This window comes from Panthera uncia, chromosome D2 (genome assembly GCF_023721935.1).
Source record: "Panthera uncia isolate 11264 chromosome D2, Puncia_PCG_1.0, whole genome shotgun sequence".
In the NCBI taxonomy this organism is placed as follows: domain Eukaryota; kingdom Metazoa; phylum Chordata; class Mammalia; order Carnivora; family Felidae; genus Panthera; species Panthera uncia.
Window position 1 is genome coordinate 13,019,906 of NC_064818.1, and position 21,437 is coordinate 13,041,342.

General features: G+C 42.3%; 1 protein-coding gene across 2 annotated transcripts; it reads left to right on the forward strand.

Annotated features, from left to right (window-relative positions):
* Window positions 1-270: 270 nt before the first annotated feature.
* On the forward strand, window positions 271-20,298 carry RBM34 (RNA binding motif protein 34). Of its 2 annotated transcripts, XM_049644975.1 has the most exons (11): window positions 271-411; window positions 521-695; window positions 911-1,047; window positions 5,915-6,146; window positions 6,855-6,914; window positions 9,234-9,277; window positions 15,857-15,940; window positions 16,097-16,160; window positions 17,731-17,770; window positions 18,003-18,121; window positions 19,958-20,298. In XM_049644975.1, exons 1-11 carry the CDS (start codon window positions 353-355, stop codon window positions 20,234-20,236), a joined length of 1,293 nt encoding a protein of 430 aa, XP_049500932.1. In that variant the 5' UTR covers window positions 271-352; the 3' UTR covers window positions 20,237-20,298. The 2 variants fall into 2 exon arrangements, with proteins under 2 accessions (XP_049500932.1, XP_049500934.1); XM_049644977.1 differs by lacking the exon at window positions 6,855-6,914.
* The last annotated feature ends 1,139 nt before the right edge of the window (window positions 20,299-21,437 follow it).

Below are 21,437 nucleotides of genomic sequence, written 5' to 3' on the forward strand. Positions count from 1 at the left end.
CAATTACTGTGTAGCCTACATCCCTGTAACCTCATTTGTTGATAAACCTCCCTCCCTCCTCTTCAGTGATTCAGGGGTTTTCGACCGTGTTTCTCTCCGCTTGGAGTGGCACCCCACACCCAGCCTGGCTGATTCTTATTTATACTTCAGGCCTCAACTACTCTCGAAGACTTCCTGCACTCCCAAGAAAGGTTTCTTTCCAGCCTGAAGAGGTCCAACCCGGCACCGGAAGCCCTGCGCCCCGCTGGCTCCCGCTCAGCCCAGGCCGGAAGGGGCGTGGTTCCTGGAGCGGAAGTAGCCGGGACCCGGAAGTGCCGGGCTCGTGCGCCGCCGCTGTCTAGAAAGCCTCAGGATGGGGACGCCGGTCGAAGGAAAGAACAAGAGGAAGAAAAAGAAAGGTGCCCAGGAGAGGTGAGTGGCGGGTGGCACGTCCGCCTGGGCAGGGGTGTGCGTTCGGGAGCTCTGGAGGGCGAAACGGTGGGGCCTGGCGTGGCTGAGTTTCTGGCGTCGGTGTCTATAGAGACAACCCGGAGGACGGCGTTCGCGGGAGTCTGGCCGGAGACTATGTGGTTGGACAAGTCGCCAGCAGCTTGCTCCAGAGCAGGCGCCCCTCCAGAAATAGTACAGCTCGGTTGGCGTCCCTCTTCAGCTCTTCTGAGCCTCAGCTCCAACCCGTGTATGTGCCTGTGCCTAAAGTAAGTCACTGAATTCTATTCCGAACGTCCCGTCAGAACGGCTTTTAGAACAGTCTGCCTCTCAGGGCATGATTTCTAAAGCGGGGCAGATAGGGTTAATTTTAAGTAAGCTTTCATTACCGGAATCCAGTGAGAGAGAACACTTGCTAATTTAGGAAGACTACTAAATTATTTAAAAAGATGAGGTCTCAAACATAACTTCCAACTTTTAAAAGGAAACCACCAAAAAAAGGAAACGGGATGAGGAGGAAGAAGGTACATCCCAAATTCAAGGACCACTTTTGCAAGAACCTTCACAAAAAATGAAAGTGAAGAAGAAACTTTCTGCTGCAGACAAAAAGTTGGCAAACAGGTCGGTAGAATCGTCTTAAGCTGATGTTAAAGAAATTAGATGGTAAAGAATTTGAGATTTTTATACCTGCACTCTTCATCTTAGTGTTTTGCTCATCTCGTAGTTCTAGGTTTTACAGAAAAAAAATTTTATTGTGTAAAATGTCATACATATTCAAAAGTTGAAAAGGAGGAGAACCTCATATGCCCAGCACCAGCAATTACTAATCCTTGGCCAGTCTTGTTCCATCTTTACCCTTCATATCTCCCTCATTAAGTGGAAGCAGATTTAAGGTCTGGAATCTAAATGTGTAAATATCCCAGCATGAAAAAGGTGAGTTTTGTTTTCCCAAACTCAGAGATCAGATTTCCCCCGTTAGCTTAAAAAATGTTTTCATGGGGTGCCTGGGTGGCTCAGTCGGTTGAGCGACCGACTTCGGCTCAGGTCATGATCTCGAGGTTCCTGAGTTCAAGCCCCGCGTCAGGCTCTGTGCTGATGGCTCAGAGCCTGGAGCCTGTTTCAGATTCTGTGTCTCCCTCTCTCTCTGCCCCTCCCCTGTTCATGCTCTGTCTCTGTCTCAAAAATAAATAAACATTAAAAAAAATTAAAAAAAAAAATAAACATTTTCCAGGGGCACCTGGGTGGCTCAGTTGGTGAAGTGTCCGACTTCGGCTCAGGTCATCTCATAGTCTGCGAGTTCGAGCCCCGCATCGGGCTCTGTGCTGACAGCTCAGAGCCTGGAGCCTGCTTTGGATTCTGTGTCTCCCTCTCTCTCTCTCTGCCCCTCCCCCGTTCATGCTCTGTCTCTCTCTCTGTCTCAAAAATAAACAAACATTAAAAAAAAAAAAAAAAAAAAAAAACATGTTTTCAGGGGCACCTGGATGGTTCAGTTGGTTAAGCGGCCGACTTCGGTTCAGGTCATGATCTCACAGTCTGTGAGTTCAAGCCCCGCGTCAGGCTCTGTGCTGATGGCTTGGAGCCTGGAGCCTGTTTCAGATTCTGTGTCTCCCTCTCTCTCTCTGCCCCTCCCCCGTTCATGCTCTGTCTTTCTCTGTCTCAAAAATAAATAAACGTTAAAAAAAATTAAAAAAAAAAAAAAAAAAAAAACTTTCCAGGGGCACCTGGGTGGCTCAGTTGATTAAGCGTCCAACTTCCGCTCAGGTCATGATCTCACATTCCGTGAGTTCAAGCCCCTCGTCGGGCTCTGTGCTGACAGCTCAGAGCCTGGAGCCTGTTTCAGATTCTGTGTCTCCCTCTCTCTCTGACCCTCCCCCGTTCATGCTCTGTCTCTGTCTCAAAAATAAGGAAACGTTAAAAAAAAAAAATGTTTTCATTACAGTTTATTTGATCAAGATCCGAATAGCGGTCACATCACAGGCTCCCTGGTAACTTTCCTTGGTCTGTGAAGCCACTCTCTTCAAGCCCCTTAATTTTTTTTTTACTTTCTCTCAGAGAAAGGTGTCTCGCTCCTTGTCCAAGGTTAATTCGGTCACCTGTGCTTTGGATACCACATACCTCTTTTGTCTCCCTCCGGATTATTCCCTCAGCTATATCCATTTTCTTCTCCTTCCTGTGGCTTTCATCTATCTCCTGTACAAATGTGCTCAAGTGTCTCATCCTAAAAAGAGAAATCTAACAAAACCAAACCCTATCTTTGCTACGATGCCCTCAGTCCTTCCCTTCATAGTCAAGCTTTCAGAGAAACTTTATACATGTGTTCTTCCTTTTCCTGATCTGTTTTCTCTTCCAGGAACTTGTTGTTCTGACGTGTTGAATCGACTGTTCACTTGTTGTGTTTTTATGTGATCTCACCAAACTTCCGAAGCAGCGTGCAGTGAAGATATCCTGACCCACTTGCCATATTTTTTTTTTAATTTTTTTTTCTTAACATTTATTCATTTTTTGAGAGACAGAGAGCACAAGCAGGGGAGGGGCAGAGAGAGGGGGATTCTGGGACAGAATCCCAAGCAGGCTCCAGGCTCCGAGCTGTCAGCACAGAGCCCGATGCGGGGCTTGAACTCATGAACCGCGAGATCGTGACCTGAGCAGAAGTCGGACGCTTAACCGACTGAGTCACCCAGGCGCCCCACACTTGCCTCTTCCCTGTTCCATTCCACATGGTGGCTTTTCTTCCTGAAGCTATTAGATTCTTTTATCGCAGTCTCTTCTGATTCCCCTCTTGTTTGTTCCTTCTCTGTGTTCTTGTGGGTACCTCTTCTCCTGCCTACTCTGTAAATGTTGATTTCCCCCAGGATTCTGTGGTCGTCTTCTCAGGACTTTTTTTCTACCCTTCATTCTGAGCAGTCTCCTTTATGCCCATGGCTGCACCATTCTGATTTCTCTCCTGATCTCCTAATCTGTGTATCTGTTTGCCTGCTGGCATCTGCACCTGTATATTCTAGATACAGTTGACCTTTGAACAATGGAAAGGTTAGGAGCACTGACCCCCACACAGTCAAAAATCCACATATAACTTTTGACTCCCCCACAACTTAACTACTAATAGCCTACGGTTGACCAGAAGCCTTACCATAAATAGTAGGTAAACACGTATTTTGTATGTTATATATGTCATGTACTGTATTCTTACAATAAAGTGAGCTAGAGAAAAAAATGTTATTAAAAATCATAAGGAAGAGATGCCTGGGTGGCTCGGTTGGGCATCCGACTTCAGCTCAGGTCATGATCTCACGGTCTGTGAGTTCCAGCCCCACGTCGAGCTCTGTGCTGACAGCTCGGAGCCTGGAGCTTGCTTCAGATTCTGTGTGTCTGTCTGTCTCTCTCCTTCTCTCTCTCTCTCTCTCTCTCTCTCTCTCTCTCTCTCTCTCTGCCCCTCCCCCGTTTGTGCTCTGTCTCTGTCTCAAAAATAAATAAACATTAAAAATTTCAAAAAAAATACATAAGGAAGAGAAAATACTGTACCACATTTATCAAAAAAATAAATAAAAAAAAATCCACGTTTAAGTGGAGTTCAGACCCGTGTTGTTTGAGAGTCAACTCCACCTCAAGTTCAGAATGCTTCAGACTGAGCTGCGTAGGCTCCTGAGACCTGTTTGTCCGCAGGAATGGTACCACCAATCTTCCATCCAGTTGCCTGAGCCAGTGACTCAGGAGTCGTCTTATACCCTCTCTTTTCCCTGCGTTCTACTCAGCTGCCGGGTCCTGATGGTGCTGTCTTTTAATATCTCTTGAATCTGTTGTTCCCTTTCCACCCCTCCCTTGCTCAAGTTGGTCTGTTGTCTTCTCAGATACATGCAGTTATAACTCTCTCCGTACCGGTCTCCCTTTTCCAGCCTTGCCCCTTCCCTAAGCATCTTCTGCTCTGCTGCCCAAATGATCTTTGTAAGGTGCCCCAAAATTTTCAATGGCTCTTTAAGCTCTGTGGGATACAATCTAAGCACTTGCACATAACAGCCATGGTCCTTGACCTGGTTCCTGCCATACCGTCTCGGTTCCTTTCACTCCTGCTTGGTACTTTATATGCCATAGTGGACAAAAAACTAGACATGAACCCTCTCCTTAGTGGAACTTACGGTCTAGTGGAAGAAGAACGTCAAAATTTACTGAGGACAATGTGCCAGACACGGCCTTTCCCCTCCCCTGAGAAGCCTCTCATGTGTGTTTTATTTTTCTACACCATGTTACCATTGTATTGTGAACTTTGCTTATCTCTTCAGAGGCTGGAGTATTGCAAGGTTTTTAATAGTCTCTTTATCTTTCTATCCCCAGACGCTAGAACAGAATAGGAACCCAGTAAATATTTACTGAGTGAATGAATCATTTACTACCCACGACTCGACTTGTATTACCGTTGCCTCCTTAAGATCCCAGTCCCGGGGCGCCTACTGGCTCAGTCGGAAAAGCATGCGACTCTTGATCTTGGGGTTGTGAGTGTGAGCCCCACTTTGGGTGTAGAGGTTACTAAAAAAATAAGTAGATAAACGTAAAATATGTATATATATATATGTGTATATATGTACATATGTATGTACATATGTCTGTGTGTGTGTGTGTGTGTGTGTATATATATATATATATATATATATATATATATATATGCATACATATGGTCCCTGTCGGTTCTCTATTAGACTTGATGCTCAGATCTCGCTTACCCATGTGCACCAAGGTTTTTGTTGTATTTGCCATTTCAGAATGTACTTTTGACAAGCAGTCCTTTAAATATTACAGTTAAAAGTAGGAAATCTGGTTTTCCCTGTTGGCCACATTGCTTTTACAAAGTATTTTGCAGCCATTTTAACCTTTATAGACCCCCTACAAGTGCTGCAGATCCCCCGGAGTTCTAGAGCAGAGAATGAAACTGGGTATTCATAGAGCATAAACTAGACCTCCAAGAGCTTTACAACTTTTGTTTAAATGAGCAACTTTTGTTGCTCTGCAATAATCTGACAGTTTTAACATATCTTCAAAAATTGAGCTTAGTTTTTTCTAATCTTTTTTTAAATACATCATTCTTTTTAAAAAAAAAATATTTATATTTGGAGAGAGAGCGTGAGCGGGGGAGGGACAGAGAGAGAGAATCCAAAGCGGGGTCCGCACTGCCAGTGTGGAGCCTGGGTGGGGCTTGAACTCAGGAACCATGAGATCATGACTTGAACTGAAACCAAGAGTCAGACGCTTAACCACCTGAGCCACCCGGGTGCCCCAATTTTTTCTAATCTTGAGTATTCTAGAGATACTGGTCACTTTTTGATAATGCTGTTTCTTAAATTTAGATATATTTGTGAATCATAAGTTTATATTTAGGAAAGCTAGAAGTAGGTGAGAAATATTTCAAATCCTTGTGCTTTGTCAGATACTACATCGGACTTCTAGGACTCTTATTCTTTTCTTTTTACCTTTTTTTTTTTTTCATGGCCTTGTAAAGGGAAAACGCCCTAGCAAGTGCTGATTTAGAAGAAGAAATTCACCAAAAACAAGGACAGAAAAGGAGTGCTTCTCAATCTGGTATTAAAGCAGCAGATAAAAAAGTACTTGATGATGTAGATCACACAGTTGTAAATCAGAGAAAGAAAATTGAAATCAACCAAGAAGAAGAAAGATTAAAGAATGAGAGAACGGTGTTTGTTGGGAATTTGCCTGTCACGTGTAATAAGAAGGTAAGTGTGTATAATCTACATGTTGTAAGGATTCAGAGAACTTAATAACTCATAACTTTGTTTACTCTTCCTTTATTGAATAAGTACATAATTAATAAGTCATTAACATATAGCTTCATTGTAAATGATTACATGAATCATTCTGTAGATTGATTCTGGTATACACCTTCTCCTCTCCGTTCCCATAGTCACTGCCCTTATTCATCCTTTTGCAAATCTGCAAACAGTATTGCAGTGGCCTCCTGGTTTTGTTTTGTTTTTTTTATTCCTTCCAGCCCTCTTTTCTGTTACATGTCACTAGAACGTAAACCTGAAATCATGCCTAGCGTAGAGTAAGGAGCTCAATAAATATTTGTTATATAAATGAATGAATACATCCTGAGGTTCTTCCATTATGTGGGATTTACTAAACCCAAAATATGCCCTTTACTTTTACAGTTTACATGTGGCAAAGATTATAAAAGATTCAAAGACAAAAATGCGTACCTTATGGATACTAACAAAAACTTGAGATGCGTTTTATGTGTATATATGTGTGTGTGGAAACTATTTTTTGTCTTCCAACCGAGTAGTCCCTTGTTCCTGAAATGTTCTTAAAAGAAAACCTGGCAGTAAAAGATGATCAGATGGTTTTACTTAATTCTTTTTTGTAGCACTTACTTGATGTTCTGAAAGTAGACTAAAGTATATATGTTTTTTTTATTTTAGAAGCTGAAGTCATTTTTTAAAGAGTATGGACAGATAGAATCTGTACGATTTCGTTCTCTGGTATGTTTTCTCCCTGTCTTGAAATTGCAAATCTCGAAACGTATTCGTTTAAGTCAGACTTATTAACATGTTGGTATTAGTGAGATGGAGAAGCACAGCCTTTTGAATCAACAGGTTCAAATCTAGCCCCAGAGAAGAAGTGCTCTTAAGATCTACTTCTGACTCCTGGACTCTGTTAAATTAATGCGTTCACACAGTAAAATGATATCATTGTAGGAGGGTGGATGTGTGACTTTTGTTTGCGGAACATTAATATGTGTGGAATAGCATTTCTGAGCTCCAAGGCATTCAGTCCAGGAGGTTGGTGTACTGCAGACAGTACCTACCACTGTCAACTTAATTTCCCTAAAGTACTTCTTCCCAGGGGCGCCTGGGTGGCTCAGTCGGTTAAGCGTCTGACTTCAGCTCAGGTCATGGTCTCACACTCGGTGAGTTCGAGCCCCGCGTTGGGCTCTGTGCCGTCAGTTCAGAGCCTGGAGCTTGCTTCGGGTTCTGTGTCTCCTTCTCTCTCTGCCCCTCCCCAACTCGCGCTCTGTGTCTCTCTCAAAAAATGAATAAGTGTTAAAAATTTTAAAGTACTTCTTCCTGGAACTCATGATCATTACACATATAGGTACCGCATCACTTATGCGTGCGCGCATGCGCGCGCACACACACACGCACTTTGGCCTGGTATTACTTTTGGGGATCTTGCTCTGTCCCTGGATTACCGGTCTGTTTGATGACTCTGTCATGCATTCTCCGGCACCCCATGCTTCATTATGGTGCTTATGACACTGTTCTGTAGTCGTTCCATTATTCGTCTGCCCCACCAGACTGAAAGCTGATAGCAGACAGCCGGTTTGCCTTGCTCATTCGTGGGTCACCAGTACCTGCACATTGTGCACATGAAGCTTATATGGAATTGCCTAAAGCCCTTACATTTGCCTTGCTGTGAGTGAATTCTGTCCTGGTTCTTAGTCTGACAGTCAACACAGGGTGGCCCTGAGGCCACGTGTGACTCTCCTGCAGCCTGGGAGCTGCCGTCGTTGCTGATCAGACGCTAGCGCTTTCTCACTCTTCTTTTTGCTCAGTTCATTGGTTTTGTTGCGACTCCTCCTCAAAGTCTCATTTTGCCTAGTGAGATACAGTCTGTGTTTTGGTAGGCGATTAAAATGTTAATTACTCAAGTTTTTCTTTTTGATACTTTATACCATCAAGTTTTTTTTTTTCCCCTCTATTTCTGTACCTTACTGCTTTGGGTCTTACCTACTCATTTGTATCTTCAGTAACAAGATACAGATGCTTGAGGGCTCCTAGAAGACACCTAGTAAATGTGTTTTGATGACCATCGTTCACCTGTTGATTGTTCACTTGGGCATTTCTCATGTCTTGCACGGTTACGCTGTCTGTATTTTCAGAGTTTGTGAGTAAGGCAAACTGAGAATTTATATCAGATGACTAAGATTTCCAGGGGACATTCGTAGTAACTGCCCTAAATTAAACTGACATTCATAGATGGTGCTGCTCTGTGAACTTGCAGGGTCTATATCTTTTCACCTTTGTCTTGTCAGTACCTGGCTGAGGCATTTCAGTGCCTCTGCCAGTTATCTCAGGACTGGCGCCTTGCAGACGGTCAGAGTTGTTGACCTGAATTTCCATCTCCTCCATAAAGTTTTCCCTCCCTAACCCCTCATTCTTAAGTAGTACAAAAGTAATACTGTATAGGGCTGAAAAGAAAGTGAATTTGAATGTAAAGGGGTTTCCCTTATTTGCCCAATTAAAGATACAATGATTTTTTTTTTTTTTTTTTTTTTTTTTGCCAGCCGACATATACTGACCCTTAGACATAGGGATGAAATAATGTCTTTACATTATTTCCCAATTTATTTAGACATACTTAAAATCATACAGAATATACAAAAAAGTAAAATCATATAGCACGTACAATAAAATATTGATATAGAAGTGTTGCTTTTTTCCAAGCTTATTTTATAAAACAATTTTCCTTACGTTTTTCTTACGCGTCTTTAACCTCCATATCCCCTTATGTCCAGAGACCCTTTTGAGTCATCTGACCCAAGTTGAGAGCACAGTATGTTTACTTCCATTTAGATTAAAAAAGTCATTGTCTGTAAAATTTTGGCCTAAGCCACCAGATCCCATTCATATAACATTAGGACGGTTGTTTCTGATTCCCTAGGATGTTTTAATTACATCACATCAGAATAAGACATTTAGAATTCGATTAATTAAAATATAATTAATTTGAAGTAATATTTTGGATAATGAATTTTCTCTAATACCTGTCCCCCCCCCTTTTTTTTTCTCTCTTAAAAGATTCCAGCAGAGGGAACTCTGTCCAAAAAGTTGGCAGCAATAAAGTAAGTTTATAATGAGAGAAAGGGAGTAGTCTTAAACTCTCTTCCATTTTGGTTAAAACTTAAGACCATGTTTTCGTGGATTTTTATTTTTCGATAATACATCATACTACTTGACTATTTTCTTATGACTGCAATAGCGGGTAAATTTATCAGATGTTTGTCTTTAAGCTTTAACATAAATTGTAGAATCACATTAAATATTATAAATAAGTTGCTGGAAAATGTGCCATGAGAATTTTCAAGGACATTTAATCAAGCATTATGTTTGGAAGAGAATAAGGAAATTTTATGCCCAAATATTGTAGTATAAATCATAAATACTATATTTTATCAGTTCTAAGGCACACATTTTCCCATATCTTAACATTTTGAAGTCAGGATGCATCTGAAAATCAGGGGTGCCCCATAGTTGCGGTTAGCTGGTCAGGTTTTTCCAGAGAATTCATGTTTGCTTCTGTCAGGTTACCTGGGGGTACTACCAGCTCAAGACCACTTTAAGCTCTCTGTTTGAAGGTTTGGGGACTGTGCTGGTAGTGTGGCTCACAAGTTCATATTCTCAGGGGATTTTCCCCTACCCTCCTTATCCACCTAGTGCCATGGATGAGACACAAAAGTTTTCTTTACTCTCCCTTCATTTCTCATTAATTTTTAAAATTGAAGTATAATTGACATATAAATTTAACGTTTATTTATTTTTGAGACAGAGAGAGACAGCATGAATGGGGGAGGGTCAGAGAGAGAGGGAGACACAGAATCGGAAGCAGGCTCCAGGCTCTGAGCTGTCAGCACAGAGCCCGATGCGGGGCTCGAACTCACGGACCGTGAGATCATGACCTGAGCCGAAGTCGGATGCTTAACCGACCAAGCCACCCAGGCGCCCCTAAATTTAAAACATACAACCTGTATTTCTCATTCACCTTCAGTTCTATGCAGAGTCTCCTATTAATCTCTAATCTTGGGTTTTTTTTTCTAACTAGGACATGAATTCATAGATTGTACAAGCAGAGGTATATATATTAGATATAGCTATATTAATAGGTCTACAGATTACATTGATATATAGGTATGGTTATATTAGATAAGATAGTGTACTTTGAAAACATTGTGGCATTATTTACAATAGCCAAAACACGGAAGCAGCGTTAAGTGTCCATCAATAGATAATTGGATAAACACACACACAGGAATATTGTTCAGACCTAAAAAAGGGAAAGAAATCTTTATATTTTTGACAACGTGGGTGGACCTTGAAGGCATTATGCTAAGTGAAATAAGCCAGAGAATGAAAAACAACTCGAAGACACAGAGAACAGGTGGGTGGTTGCCAGGGGAGGAGGTGGGGGTGAAATGGCTGAATGGGGTCAAAAGGTACAAATTTCCAGGTATAAAATAAGTAAGTCATGGGGATGTCATGTATAGCATGATGACTATTGTTAATAACACTCTTGGGTATTTGAAAGTTGCCAAGAGAGTAGATCTTAAAAGTTCTCATCACAAGAAAAAAGCGTGTCACCCTGTGTGGTGATGGATGTCAACCAGACCTACTGGGGTGAGCATTTCACAGTCCATATATGCACCAAATCATTATATTGTACAACAGAAGCTAATATAATGTTACATGTCAATTACATCTCAATCAAAAGAAGTCACGAGTTGCCTCAGCCAGTACTAATTGAATAAAGTTAAAAAAAAATTCAGTTGAATCACTATGTTGTACTAATTACAACCTAATTCACTATGTTCAGCTAAGGTAACATTGTGTGTCAGCTCTGCTCACGTAAAATTTCACAGAAATTTCTGGGAATCCTCCAGTAACAGGATTTTTGAGTTACGGCAGCTCCTTTGAGCATCTTGGTGCATTCATGTGTACATTCATTCTTAATTTAGACTTCTTTGGCAGACCAGGTTCTTGGCAGTTTTATCCCATACCCATCACAGCATTTGTATTAACACTTAATAAATATGTGTTACTATGTGTTCCTGGCTCCAGTAACGTTTGTGGGGTAGCCACACATGTTAAGTCCTTCCATATGCAGGGTATTATTGTTCAGATGCTGTAAAGAATGGAAAACTTGGTAAGACACAGCTCTTCTTCAGGTCATATGGACTTCTTCCTGGAGCTGGCTAAAAGCCAGGGCCCAAGTTTCAGCAGAAACCAAGATGCCAATAGGAGTGTATAATAGTACTGAGGAATTTTGATGCCAGAAAAATAGAATCTGTGCCCTGTGGTTGCCATTGGCCCTGACCACCTGCCCCCAATCAAAAAATTTCTTAAATTTAATTATTTGAATAAATAATGAAGCAAGTGGTTAAAAATAAAGTGTAAAAGTGTATGCAGTGAAAAGTTTCGCTCCTGGACCTTTACCCTAGTCAGCCAAGTTCCTGCCCCAGGCTGCTGCTGTTTTTACTTTTTAGTATAACCTCCTAGAGACATTTTACGCGTTTACAAATTGATACACATATATATATACTTTCTCCCCTCCCCCCCAGCCCCCCACATACCTTTTGATGCAGTTGTATTCAACATGTATACTCTGCGTCTTCCTTTTTTGCACTTACTATAAACTGGAGATCACTCACACTGTTGGATGCTCCGTGGCTTGTTCTTTTGTTATTGCCCAGTAGTATTCCATGGTGTAGCTGTACCAGAATGTATCCAGCCATTCGTCAGCTTGATGAATGTTTGGGTTACTTCAGGGTTGGGGCTATCACGAAAAAAGTTCTGAACACATTGGTGTACACATTATTTTTCTTGCTAAAGTATCTGGAGGTCTGGGACTGCTGGGTCTTGTGGTAGGTATATGTCTGTTTTGTAAGAAGCCGTCAAATAAATTTCTGAAGTGGCCTCACCGTGTTACATTCCACCCGCTGTGGGAGAACTCCCATTTCCTTCACATCCTCGCCTGCACTGGGTATTGCCAGTCATTTAATTTCAGCCCTTCTAAGGGTTTGTTGTAATGGTCTCAGTTTCTATTTAGTCTGATGACTAAAGATATTGAGGGCCTTTTCGTGTGCTTTTTGGCTGCTTGTATCTATTCTTTGGAGAAGTGTTGGTTCAAAAATTTCACCCACTTTCTGGTGGCTTGTCTGTCTTATTGTATACAGTTTTTCATTGTGGGTGCAAGACTTTTTTCTGATATATATGTTTTGGATATTTTGCCCCTATCTGTGGCTAACCTTGTTTTGTTGTTAATGTTTATTTATTTTTGAGAGAGAAAGACAGCATGCAAACAGGGGAGGGGCAGAGAGGGAGACAGAATCAGAAGTAGGCTCCAGGCCCCCATGTCAGCACGGAGCCCAACGTGGGGCTTGAACCCACGAACCGTGAAATCATGTCCTGAGACGAAGTCAGACACTTAACCAACTGAGCCACCCAGGTGTCCCTGTGGCTAACGTTTTTAAGGGTGTCTTTTAAAGAGCCCAAGTTTTAAATTTTGTTGAAGATCCATCTTTGCGAGTGCTGGTTCTTGGTGGTCTGGTTGGGGGCGGTGGGGTTGTCTGTTGTCCCGGTTCAGCCTCTGATGCAGGCCGGCCCTGTCTGTCTGTGTATCAGTGCACCAGCTGGTCCTCCCTCCCATGGCAGCCAACCTCTGCCTTGTGTCTTTGGTGGATCTTGGGCTGGAAAACATTTCCCACTCCTTGCCCTGTGGTAGGAGGCCTCCCTTCTCTGGCCCCAGGACTATTCCCTGTGCTCTGGGAATGACGGGGTTTGCTGTCTCTGCCCCAGCAGCTCAGCCCTCTCCGTTGGGAGAAGAATCCAGGTGGGCTTTGTGTCCTTCCCATACTTCTTTTCTCCAGCCCACACCCCCCAGGGATGTCTCTGGGCTCCCACCTGCCCTCAGTCATTCCTGGGGACACTGGCAGAGGTGGGTGGAGCAGGGCCTGCAAGCGGGTGTGCCTATCTGTGTTGCTGGCCTCCAGAGATTCCATTTCGGGCCCAGCCCACACGTGGCTCTGGCAGTGTATTAAATCCTAGCTGAAATCGGCCTGGCTCTCTTGTCCGGCACCAGCTTCTGAGCCAGTGCTGCCTCCTGTCTTCTCGGATGGCCCAGCCCTTGCTTAGCCCCCCAGTTTCCTTTGGACCTCAGCTCGGTTTCCTTTGGACTTTAGCTCTGGTAGCTTCTACAAAAGTTAGAATGTTGTGGGTTATTCGGCTTCTTGTGTAGGGGTGGGGATGATGCTATTTCTGGTTTTCTCCCTTCTGGGTGCAGGTGGAACTCTAGATGTCATTAATACCTAGATCTCTAGATGTCGTTAGTTTTTTTAAATCACCCATCCAGCTTGATACAAAACAGGTTCTTGCCACATAGAAAGGGGTAGAACTGTGTGCTTGCCCTCTGTATTCCCTGTGCCAAGGGATCTTTTCTCGTAGAGTGCAGTTAAGAGTTTGTATTTATTTATTTATTTATTTATTTATTTAATGTTTATTCTTGAGACAGAGCATGAACAGGGGAGGGGCAGAGAGAGAGAGGGAGACACAGAATCTGAAACAGGCTCCAGGCTCTGAGCTGTCAGCACAGAGCCCCACGCGGGGCTTGAACCCGCAAACTGTGAGATCATGACCTGAGCCAAAGTTGGACGTTCAACCAACTGGGCCACCCAGGCGCCCCAAGAGTTTTTATTTTTTAATTTTTTTAGAGAGCTTGTGCCTGCCCAAGTGCAAGTCGGGGAGGGGCAGAGGGAGAGGGAGAGAACCCCAAGCAGGCTCTATGCGCCTTGCAGAACCCAGCTCAGGGCTTGATCTCATGACCCTGGGGTCATGACCTGAGCAAAAAAATCAAGAGTTGGATGCTTGAATTGACTGAGCCACCCAGGTGCCCCCAGTTAAGAGTTGTTAAAGTCCTTTTCCATTTAGGTTTTCTTGGGGTTTGTCTTAGTCTGTTCAGGCTGCTACAACAAAATGGCACAGACCAGATGGCTTATAAACAATAGAAATTACTTTCTCATACTTTCAGAGGCTGGGAAGTCAGAATGAACTGCCAGCGTAGTTGCATTCTGGTGAGGGTCAGCTTACTGATTCGTAACCAGTGCCTTCTCACGGGTCCTCACAGTTTATAGTCAAACGGTAAGATAAAGAAGGGGCTAGGAGTTCTGTGGGGTCTCTTGAAGAACACTAGTCTTGTTCAGGAGGATTCCACCCTCATGACCTCAGCCACGCCCACAGGCCTCACCTTCTATTACCATCACATTGGGCGTTACATGGATTTCAACATGAATTTGGTGAGGATGCAAACATTTCAACACTAAGACAAGTTGAGTAGGATGTTGTCAGGAGCTGTGTGTTGCAGGGAAAGCATGGGGGTTCTGGAGTCACTGAGGCCTGTTTGAAGTTCTGGGCTGGCCACGCCTTGCCTTGTGATCATGGCACTTCTCTGAGTCTCAGCTTCCCTATCCATAAAATCAGAAAAGTAACACCCATGTCGGAGATGGGAGACTAAATGAATACATAAAATGGCTAATACAGTGCCCAGTATTATATTAGGCATTCAATAAATCGTAGTTAGTTTTATCAATAGAAAACTATCAGATAGTGTAGTATATTATTACAGAATGTGATGAGAAATGCCCTGACATTTCCTAGTGCCTTTCTTGATGGTACTCATTTGTTTATTAGCATTTTTGCTACTTCAAAAACAATAGGTTCATGTCTTCAGGGAAGAATCTGTGGTCATTACTAGGTCCTTTTTGCTGATCGGTCACATCTAAATTATATGACCATTTTGCAAGCCTGCGAATTAGTGGGTGGAAGCATTGAGCAGCAGCAGCTGTAATCGTTAAAAAGAGTGAAAACCAGTCATAACCTGCTTCCCGTTGAGCAAACACAGCACTACATCCAGTCCCGACAGAGATGTGCAGTCTGGGTCTGAGCAAACCTCTGGGTCCAGCTGCCAATTTGTAAGAAATAGGGAGGCCAGAGGAACACGTTGACCTGTATTGTGAGCTTGCAATCAAAACCATCCAGGCTTTGGAAAATTCCGTAGGTCGAACAGTAAGGTAAAGAGAGAGATAAAGGCAGAATCCTGCAGATTAAATTAGACTCAAAAGACTTCAAGTCCCCAAGTGGACATCACCAAAGTATGACCAAGGAATAGACGCTTGATTGTGATAAAACTACATAGACACGCAAGCAGATGGTTTCTGGAAAAGTAGGGGTGGTAGGCACAGAGAGTGTCTCTGGGATGGGCAGTGGCTGCAAGGTTATTGATCTTTAATATTTCTCTAAGCTGTACACATTTGTATAGTTTTTATCTTCTCGTATCTGCTTATGTGTTGTTAGGTACAGGGCTCCAGTTAAGATTCTTGTTTCTAGCTTTGTGACATTGCTTGCGGGGGGCCTACTTGCTTGCTCCCTCATAGTGATGATCAATAGGAAGGCAAAAGTTACATGTTTTGTCCAATATCTGTGTAAGTTGTATGTTATTTTTTGCGTTATTACTAAATTGATAAAGAGATGAAACTTCTGGGAATTCTTGTCATATGTGCTGATTGAGAGTAGAAAACAAATTATATCTTTTTAATGACTTTGAGAGTAACAGATTTTACACTTTTTCTTTTTTTTTTTTTTTTTTTTTTGTATAGACGTAAAATTCATCCTGATCAGAAAAACATTAATGCTTATGTTGTGTTTAAGGATGAGAGCGCTGCTACAAAAGCATTGAAAAGGTAATGTTATCTCTCTGAGATTTGAATGGAATTATTACATTTAAGTATGTACGAGTATGTTTTTTTTATTCTTTGGTTTGACTTTAGAGCAAATATTACAGTTAACTCGGCGCTCATTTTTAACAGCCATTTTCCCCCTTCGTGTTTATAATGCAGAAATGGGGCCCAGTTTGCAGATGGATTTCGTGTTAGAGTTGATCTGGCATCCGAGACTTCATCTGTAAGTGGTACTTGAGTTGTTTAAAGAACTTAACTAGAGTCTCCTAGAGAGAAACGTTCTTTTCCGAGCTTTCGCTAAGGAGAGGAGTGGAATCATCAGTGAGCACAAGGGAAGCCAAGAAGGAAACACTTTGGCCCTTGAGGTCACAACGTTGGGGCACAGACTGGCACAAGGACCTTAGTCAACAGCTTCCAAGAACGGGGTACCCCCACACCCGGATCAAGTATTCATAGATAGTTAGCCTGGGAGGGATGTTGGAGATCATCCGGGCCAACACCTTATTTCACATACCGAAATAGAGAAAGTTAACTCCGTTTTTGAGTCCCTACTCTGTGTCAGGTATTCAATGCTGAGCTATAGTCCGGGTTCTGTAGGGGTTCAGGGGTCCACAGTACAAAGGTGAAGACAAACAGATGGGCTGATTGTGGCACTTTTTTTTTTTTAAGGTATTTATTTTTGAGAGAGAGAGAGAGAGAGAGAGAGAGAGCTTATGAGTGTGAGCAGGGGAGGGGCAGAATCCAAAGCAGGCTCCAGGCGCTGAGCTGTCAGCACAGTCGGATAATTAACCGAGTGAGCCACCCAGGCGCCCCAGCACTATGTTCTGATAAATACACAGGATGCTCTGTCAGCTCAGGAATGGGACACTTGACTTGGGGAGGTACCAGCAAGAAGGGACAAAGGAGGGTGCAGGAGAAGAATAGGTGCTCTTGGAGACTTCAAAGATGAGTCAGTGTTATCTGGGCTCAAGAAATTTTAAACAGTGTATATGGCGGGGACCAAAACTTTATTTGCTTAGGGAATGGCAAGAGCTTGATGCAGTTAATAGCAGGTAGAGTGTGAAGAGGGACAGCAGTAAGGGACTTGCTGTTGGAGAAACGGGAGAGGCCAAATCATGAAGACTGTGGTCTGCCGTGTTGAGGCGTCTGGATCTTGTCCAGGAGCAGTCCCACAGGTTTAAATGCAGGAGTGACAGGTAAGTTTGCAGTTGACAAAGGTCTCTCAAAGTGAGTGAAGGCTGCTTGTAAGAGCTCACCACCGAAACCTAGAGTGCATTTTCCTGGGGGTCAGAGTGCGCTGGCTGAGAAATGACCAAGGCCTGGAAGACCTCTCTGGCTCTGATGTAGACCTACCCTGAGGGCCAAGTGTGCTTGTGTTATTTAAATTAAGCCGACTGTGTTATGTAAATTCAGTTTTATTAGCGTACAACCACCATTTACTTGTAAATGTTCTGTTAAGGCTGGGAGGGTAGTTACATCAGAGACCACGTGGCCGCAATGCCCAACAGACTGCCGTCTGGCCCGGTGCCGAGTTTGCCGTGCCAATGTAGCGTGCCTGTCCTGGGCACTGCCATGTGTTAGTGCTAGCTGTGACCAAAAGAAACCCTGTTGCCTCTGGTGCTTACTCACTTTCAAGAGGGAAGATAGAAGAAACAGAATCAAATAAGGGACAGGTGCGTAGTTAAATCAGAGCCGTGGAGACCTGTCAGATACATGGTGTGAGGGAAAGGGGATTTTCGGATCACTTCCGTTTTCAGCTCCAGTGATTTTTATTAACCTTCTTTGTGTTTCAGAGGGACAAGAGATCAGTATTTGTGGGGAATCTCCCGTACAGTAAGTGTTAAATAAAGTACCCATTTATCGTTAAAATAACAGGAAAATAACTGAGTAGTAACTTAATGTTTTGCTTTAAGACCAACTTGGAAAAGTGTAGAGTGTAACTTGACTAATTTTCGTGGGGCTTGCTGTATTAACTATATTACATTAACTTGCCGTATCGTTAAACAGCTCCAGCTTTCAAAGGCCATTCTGTTTTTACTTGTGCTCTGGTTGAATTTGTTTTTAGAAGTGGAAGAATCTGCAATTGAGGAACACTTTTTGGACTGTGGGAGTATCGTGGCGGTTAGGATTGTGAGAGACCCAGCCACTGGAGTCGGCAGAGGCTTCGGCTACGTACTCTTTGAGGTATGGGAGACTCGTGCATCGTCACTGTCCACTGAAATGTGCTGGAGGGGTTGTCCCTGCTGTTTCATCTCTCGGACATAACTGTCACCGTCACCTTCAAATTCCATCTTCAGGAAACTAAACTCATAATCTGCCATATTAGAGTACTCTTCCTGTAACCGCACCTCATCAAAAGACCTTCTGGTTCCCTCTTTCTCCACACTGATGTTATGAAATAATGTTTCAGATATTGGACATGAAAAGTATTCAGTCTCTGAATTTCCCCTTTCCATAAAATGGAGAAAAGAATTGACCCGTTGGCACAGGTAGAAGAAAATCTTGGTCTTTGTACAAAATTAGTTATATTTAGTTTACAAAATATTAACCAGCGTATCATGCCTAATAATACTAGAACATACATACTATGAGAATATTCATAATGCCTGATGGCACTTAAGTTTTTCTCCCTTCCGCAAGCACCCGTTAATACATTTCCTTTCAGTTTTTTCCGTGCCTTCTTTTTTAAAGTTGAACTTCCATCTGTGAACATAAAATTTTGCAAACTGCTTTGTGTTTTCTGTTGTATAAGTATGTTCCTTTGAGTGAGGTAACATAATTTATACTATCTTTTCCCTAATGTTTCTCAAATGTTGGAAATTTGCAGCGTTCTCTATTTTTCCCTGTAATGATGAAATTGGGGTGTTTTTTTTCCTTCAAATGTTTGTGTGCAGTTTGTGATTGCTTTTTTTTTGGATAGATCCCCAGGCCTGTTACTGACTAGGTCAAGATAAATGACCATGTTTAATACTCTTGATATGTATTATTACCAGACGGCTTTTGAGAAAGGTTGTCACAGGCTTTTGTTGCCATCGTTAATGCATTGTAGTGTTTCTCTGTTGTCTACTATTTTTTTAAGGTTTATTTATTTATTTATTTTGAGAGAGGGCTCGAGTAGGGGAGAGGCAGAGAGGGAGAGAGAAAGAATACCAAGCAGGCTCCTGCTGTCAGCACAGAGCCTAATGCCAGGCTCTATCTCACGAACTGTGAAATCACGTCCTGAGCTGAAACCACGAGTTGGCTGCTTAACCGACTGAGCCATCCAGGTGCCCCTCTGCTGCTGTAATTACTTGATAAGTTCCTAAAGTCCTTTAGCAAACATCTCATGAATATTCAGGGTTGTTAGCATCTAGTGGTTCTATATTAGAACAAAAGAGTAATAGAATTTGGGATCTAAATGGGATCCTACAGGAGCGCCTAGGGGGCTCAGTCAGTTAAATGTCCCAACTCTGCTCTGACAGCATGGAGCCTGCTTGGGATTCTCTCTCTCTCTCTCTCTCTCTCTCTCTCTCTCTGCCCTTCCCCTGCTTGCTCTCATGCTTTCTCTCAATAAATATTAAAACAAAAACAAAAAACAATTCTGCAAGGCATCTAGTTCAACATTTCAGAAACTGAAAGGGAGTTCCCTTCTCTCAAGTCAGCTAACACAGTGCAGCTTTTGCAGAAAGAGCCTGTGACAAGAGAGGCCGATTGGTTTAAAAGATTGCGTGTGACCGATCTAGTTGGTTGGAACTCCATTTTACAATGAGAAAGATGAAGCCTGTTGGATTGTGACTTACCTAATTATGTGACAAGGCAGCTGAGTGCTTCCTGGGGAGAAACCTGTGAGGAGCATGATTAAAACGAGACTACCGGCCCAGCCACTGAAACCCGTGGGGTTGCACTTCTTGGATGTCAGAGTGGGAGGGGCGTTTATCTGTGCAAGCCTGAAAACTCTCCTAATCCACTAAAGTCACAGTTGTACTAGTGTCTTTGCAGAGGGCTTTCTGGTGGAAATTAATATATTGATTTTTATTCCAGAATACAGATGCTGTTCATCTTGCTCTGAAGTTAAATAATTCTGAACTGATGGGAAGGAAACTCAGAGTCATGCGTTCTGTCAATAAAGAAAAATTAAAGCCAAATTCAAATCCCAGTTCGAAGAACGTCGGTAAACCTAAGCAGGGACTTCATTTCGATTCAAAAAATGTAGGACATTCTAAAAGTTTGTTTATTGGAGAAAAAGCTGTTCTCCTTAAGAAGAAAAAGAAAGGACAGAAGAAGAATGGACGGACTAAGAAACAGAAAAAACAGAAGTAACAATCCGAAGGTTATTTTCCTCCCACTGAGTACTCGTAATAAAAGTGTGGTAAACTCACGTATCAAGTTGCAGAATTTTATATGGATGGTGCGTGTGAAACGTGGGAACATTTTTAGTTTATTCGCATTGTGATGGCACCTTTGAAGCGTTTGTTTTAAGATGTAAGCAGATTAGTCACCAGTGATTAGGAGATGGTATGAGATGATTTTAGACTTAAGGTAAACATTTAGAATTTTAGTGGCTATGTATTAGCGTATGATAGAAATATGTAATTAACACTTCAGATGGATGTTTCAAGAATTACTTGGGATGAGACTAAAAGTGAGTAAATTTCAAATGTATATATGTATGCACACGTTGATACCAATTGGATCTAGATAGGTAGGAATACTGATCTAATACAAATAACGGTCCCAAAGAAGAAGGGTTTGAAGGGCTCTTGTATAACAGCCACTAAATTTTTTTCCCCTTTCTCTTGAACTTGTGAAAAGTAGAGTTCTGGGTTTTTATTTTAATTCATCAACGTAGTAATAAACTAACCAAAGAATATTATATGAAATATTGCTTTGATTTCTTAACCGGTAATTAAACTCGCTATTGAAGTCCTTGGTAAATTGTCTACAAAGCAGATCTCTACTTTTATTTCTGTTTCTCAATTTGAAAAATACTCTCCCAGGAGAACTTGTGATTCTTAAATTAGTGTCATGCAGTAGAATGAAATGAAACAATCTTTCCAAAAAATCCTGTTTAAAGGATATTTTCTGATAAAATATGGTAATTAGGCCACAAAGTGTAAAGTTCAACAAGAGGAGAGAATACCATTGTATTGCCTTGGGGCTGAAGCTTGTGCTATAGCTGTTGCCCATCTCACAGACCTTACTTACCCAGCTGCATCTGCATCCAGGAGGGAGGGGGGTGGGAGAAATCCAGGGATGCTGATCTGAGGCAGGCGGAATCAGTGTTGCAGGTGGCATGTCACTTAGGTGGAGAAGGGGATTGAGGGACAGTGAGTTATTACTGATTATTTTGAAAATCCCTTCTTGTGGTCATAGCACCGGGGAAACCTAATGATCTTTAAACTGTAATTTGTAGAAATCAGAGCTCTATTTTACTGTATCCAGAGACTGGGTATTTTATGCTTAGTATCCCCTATGGTGCTTAGAATCTGGTTTTTTGTAAGTATGGTTCAGTAAATACTTC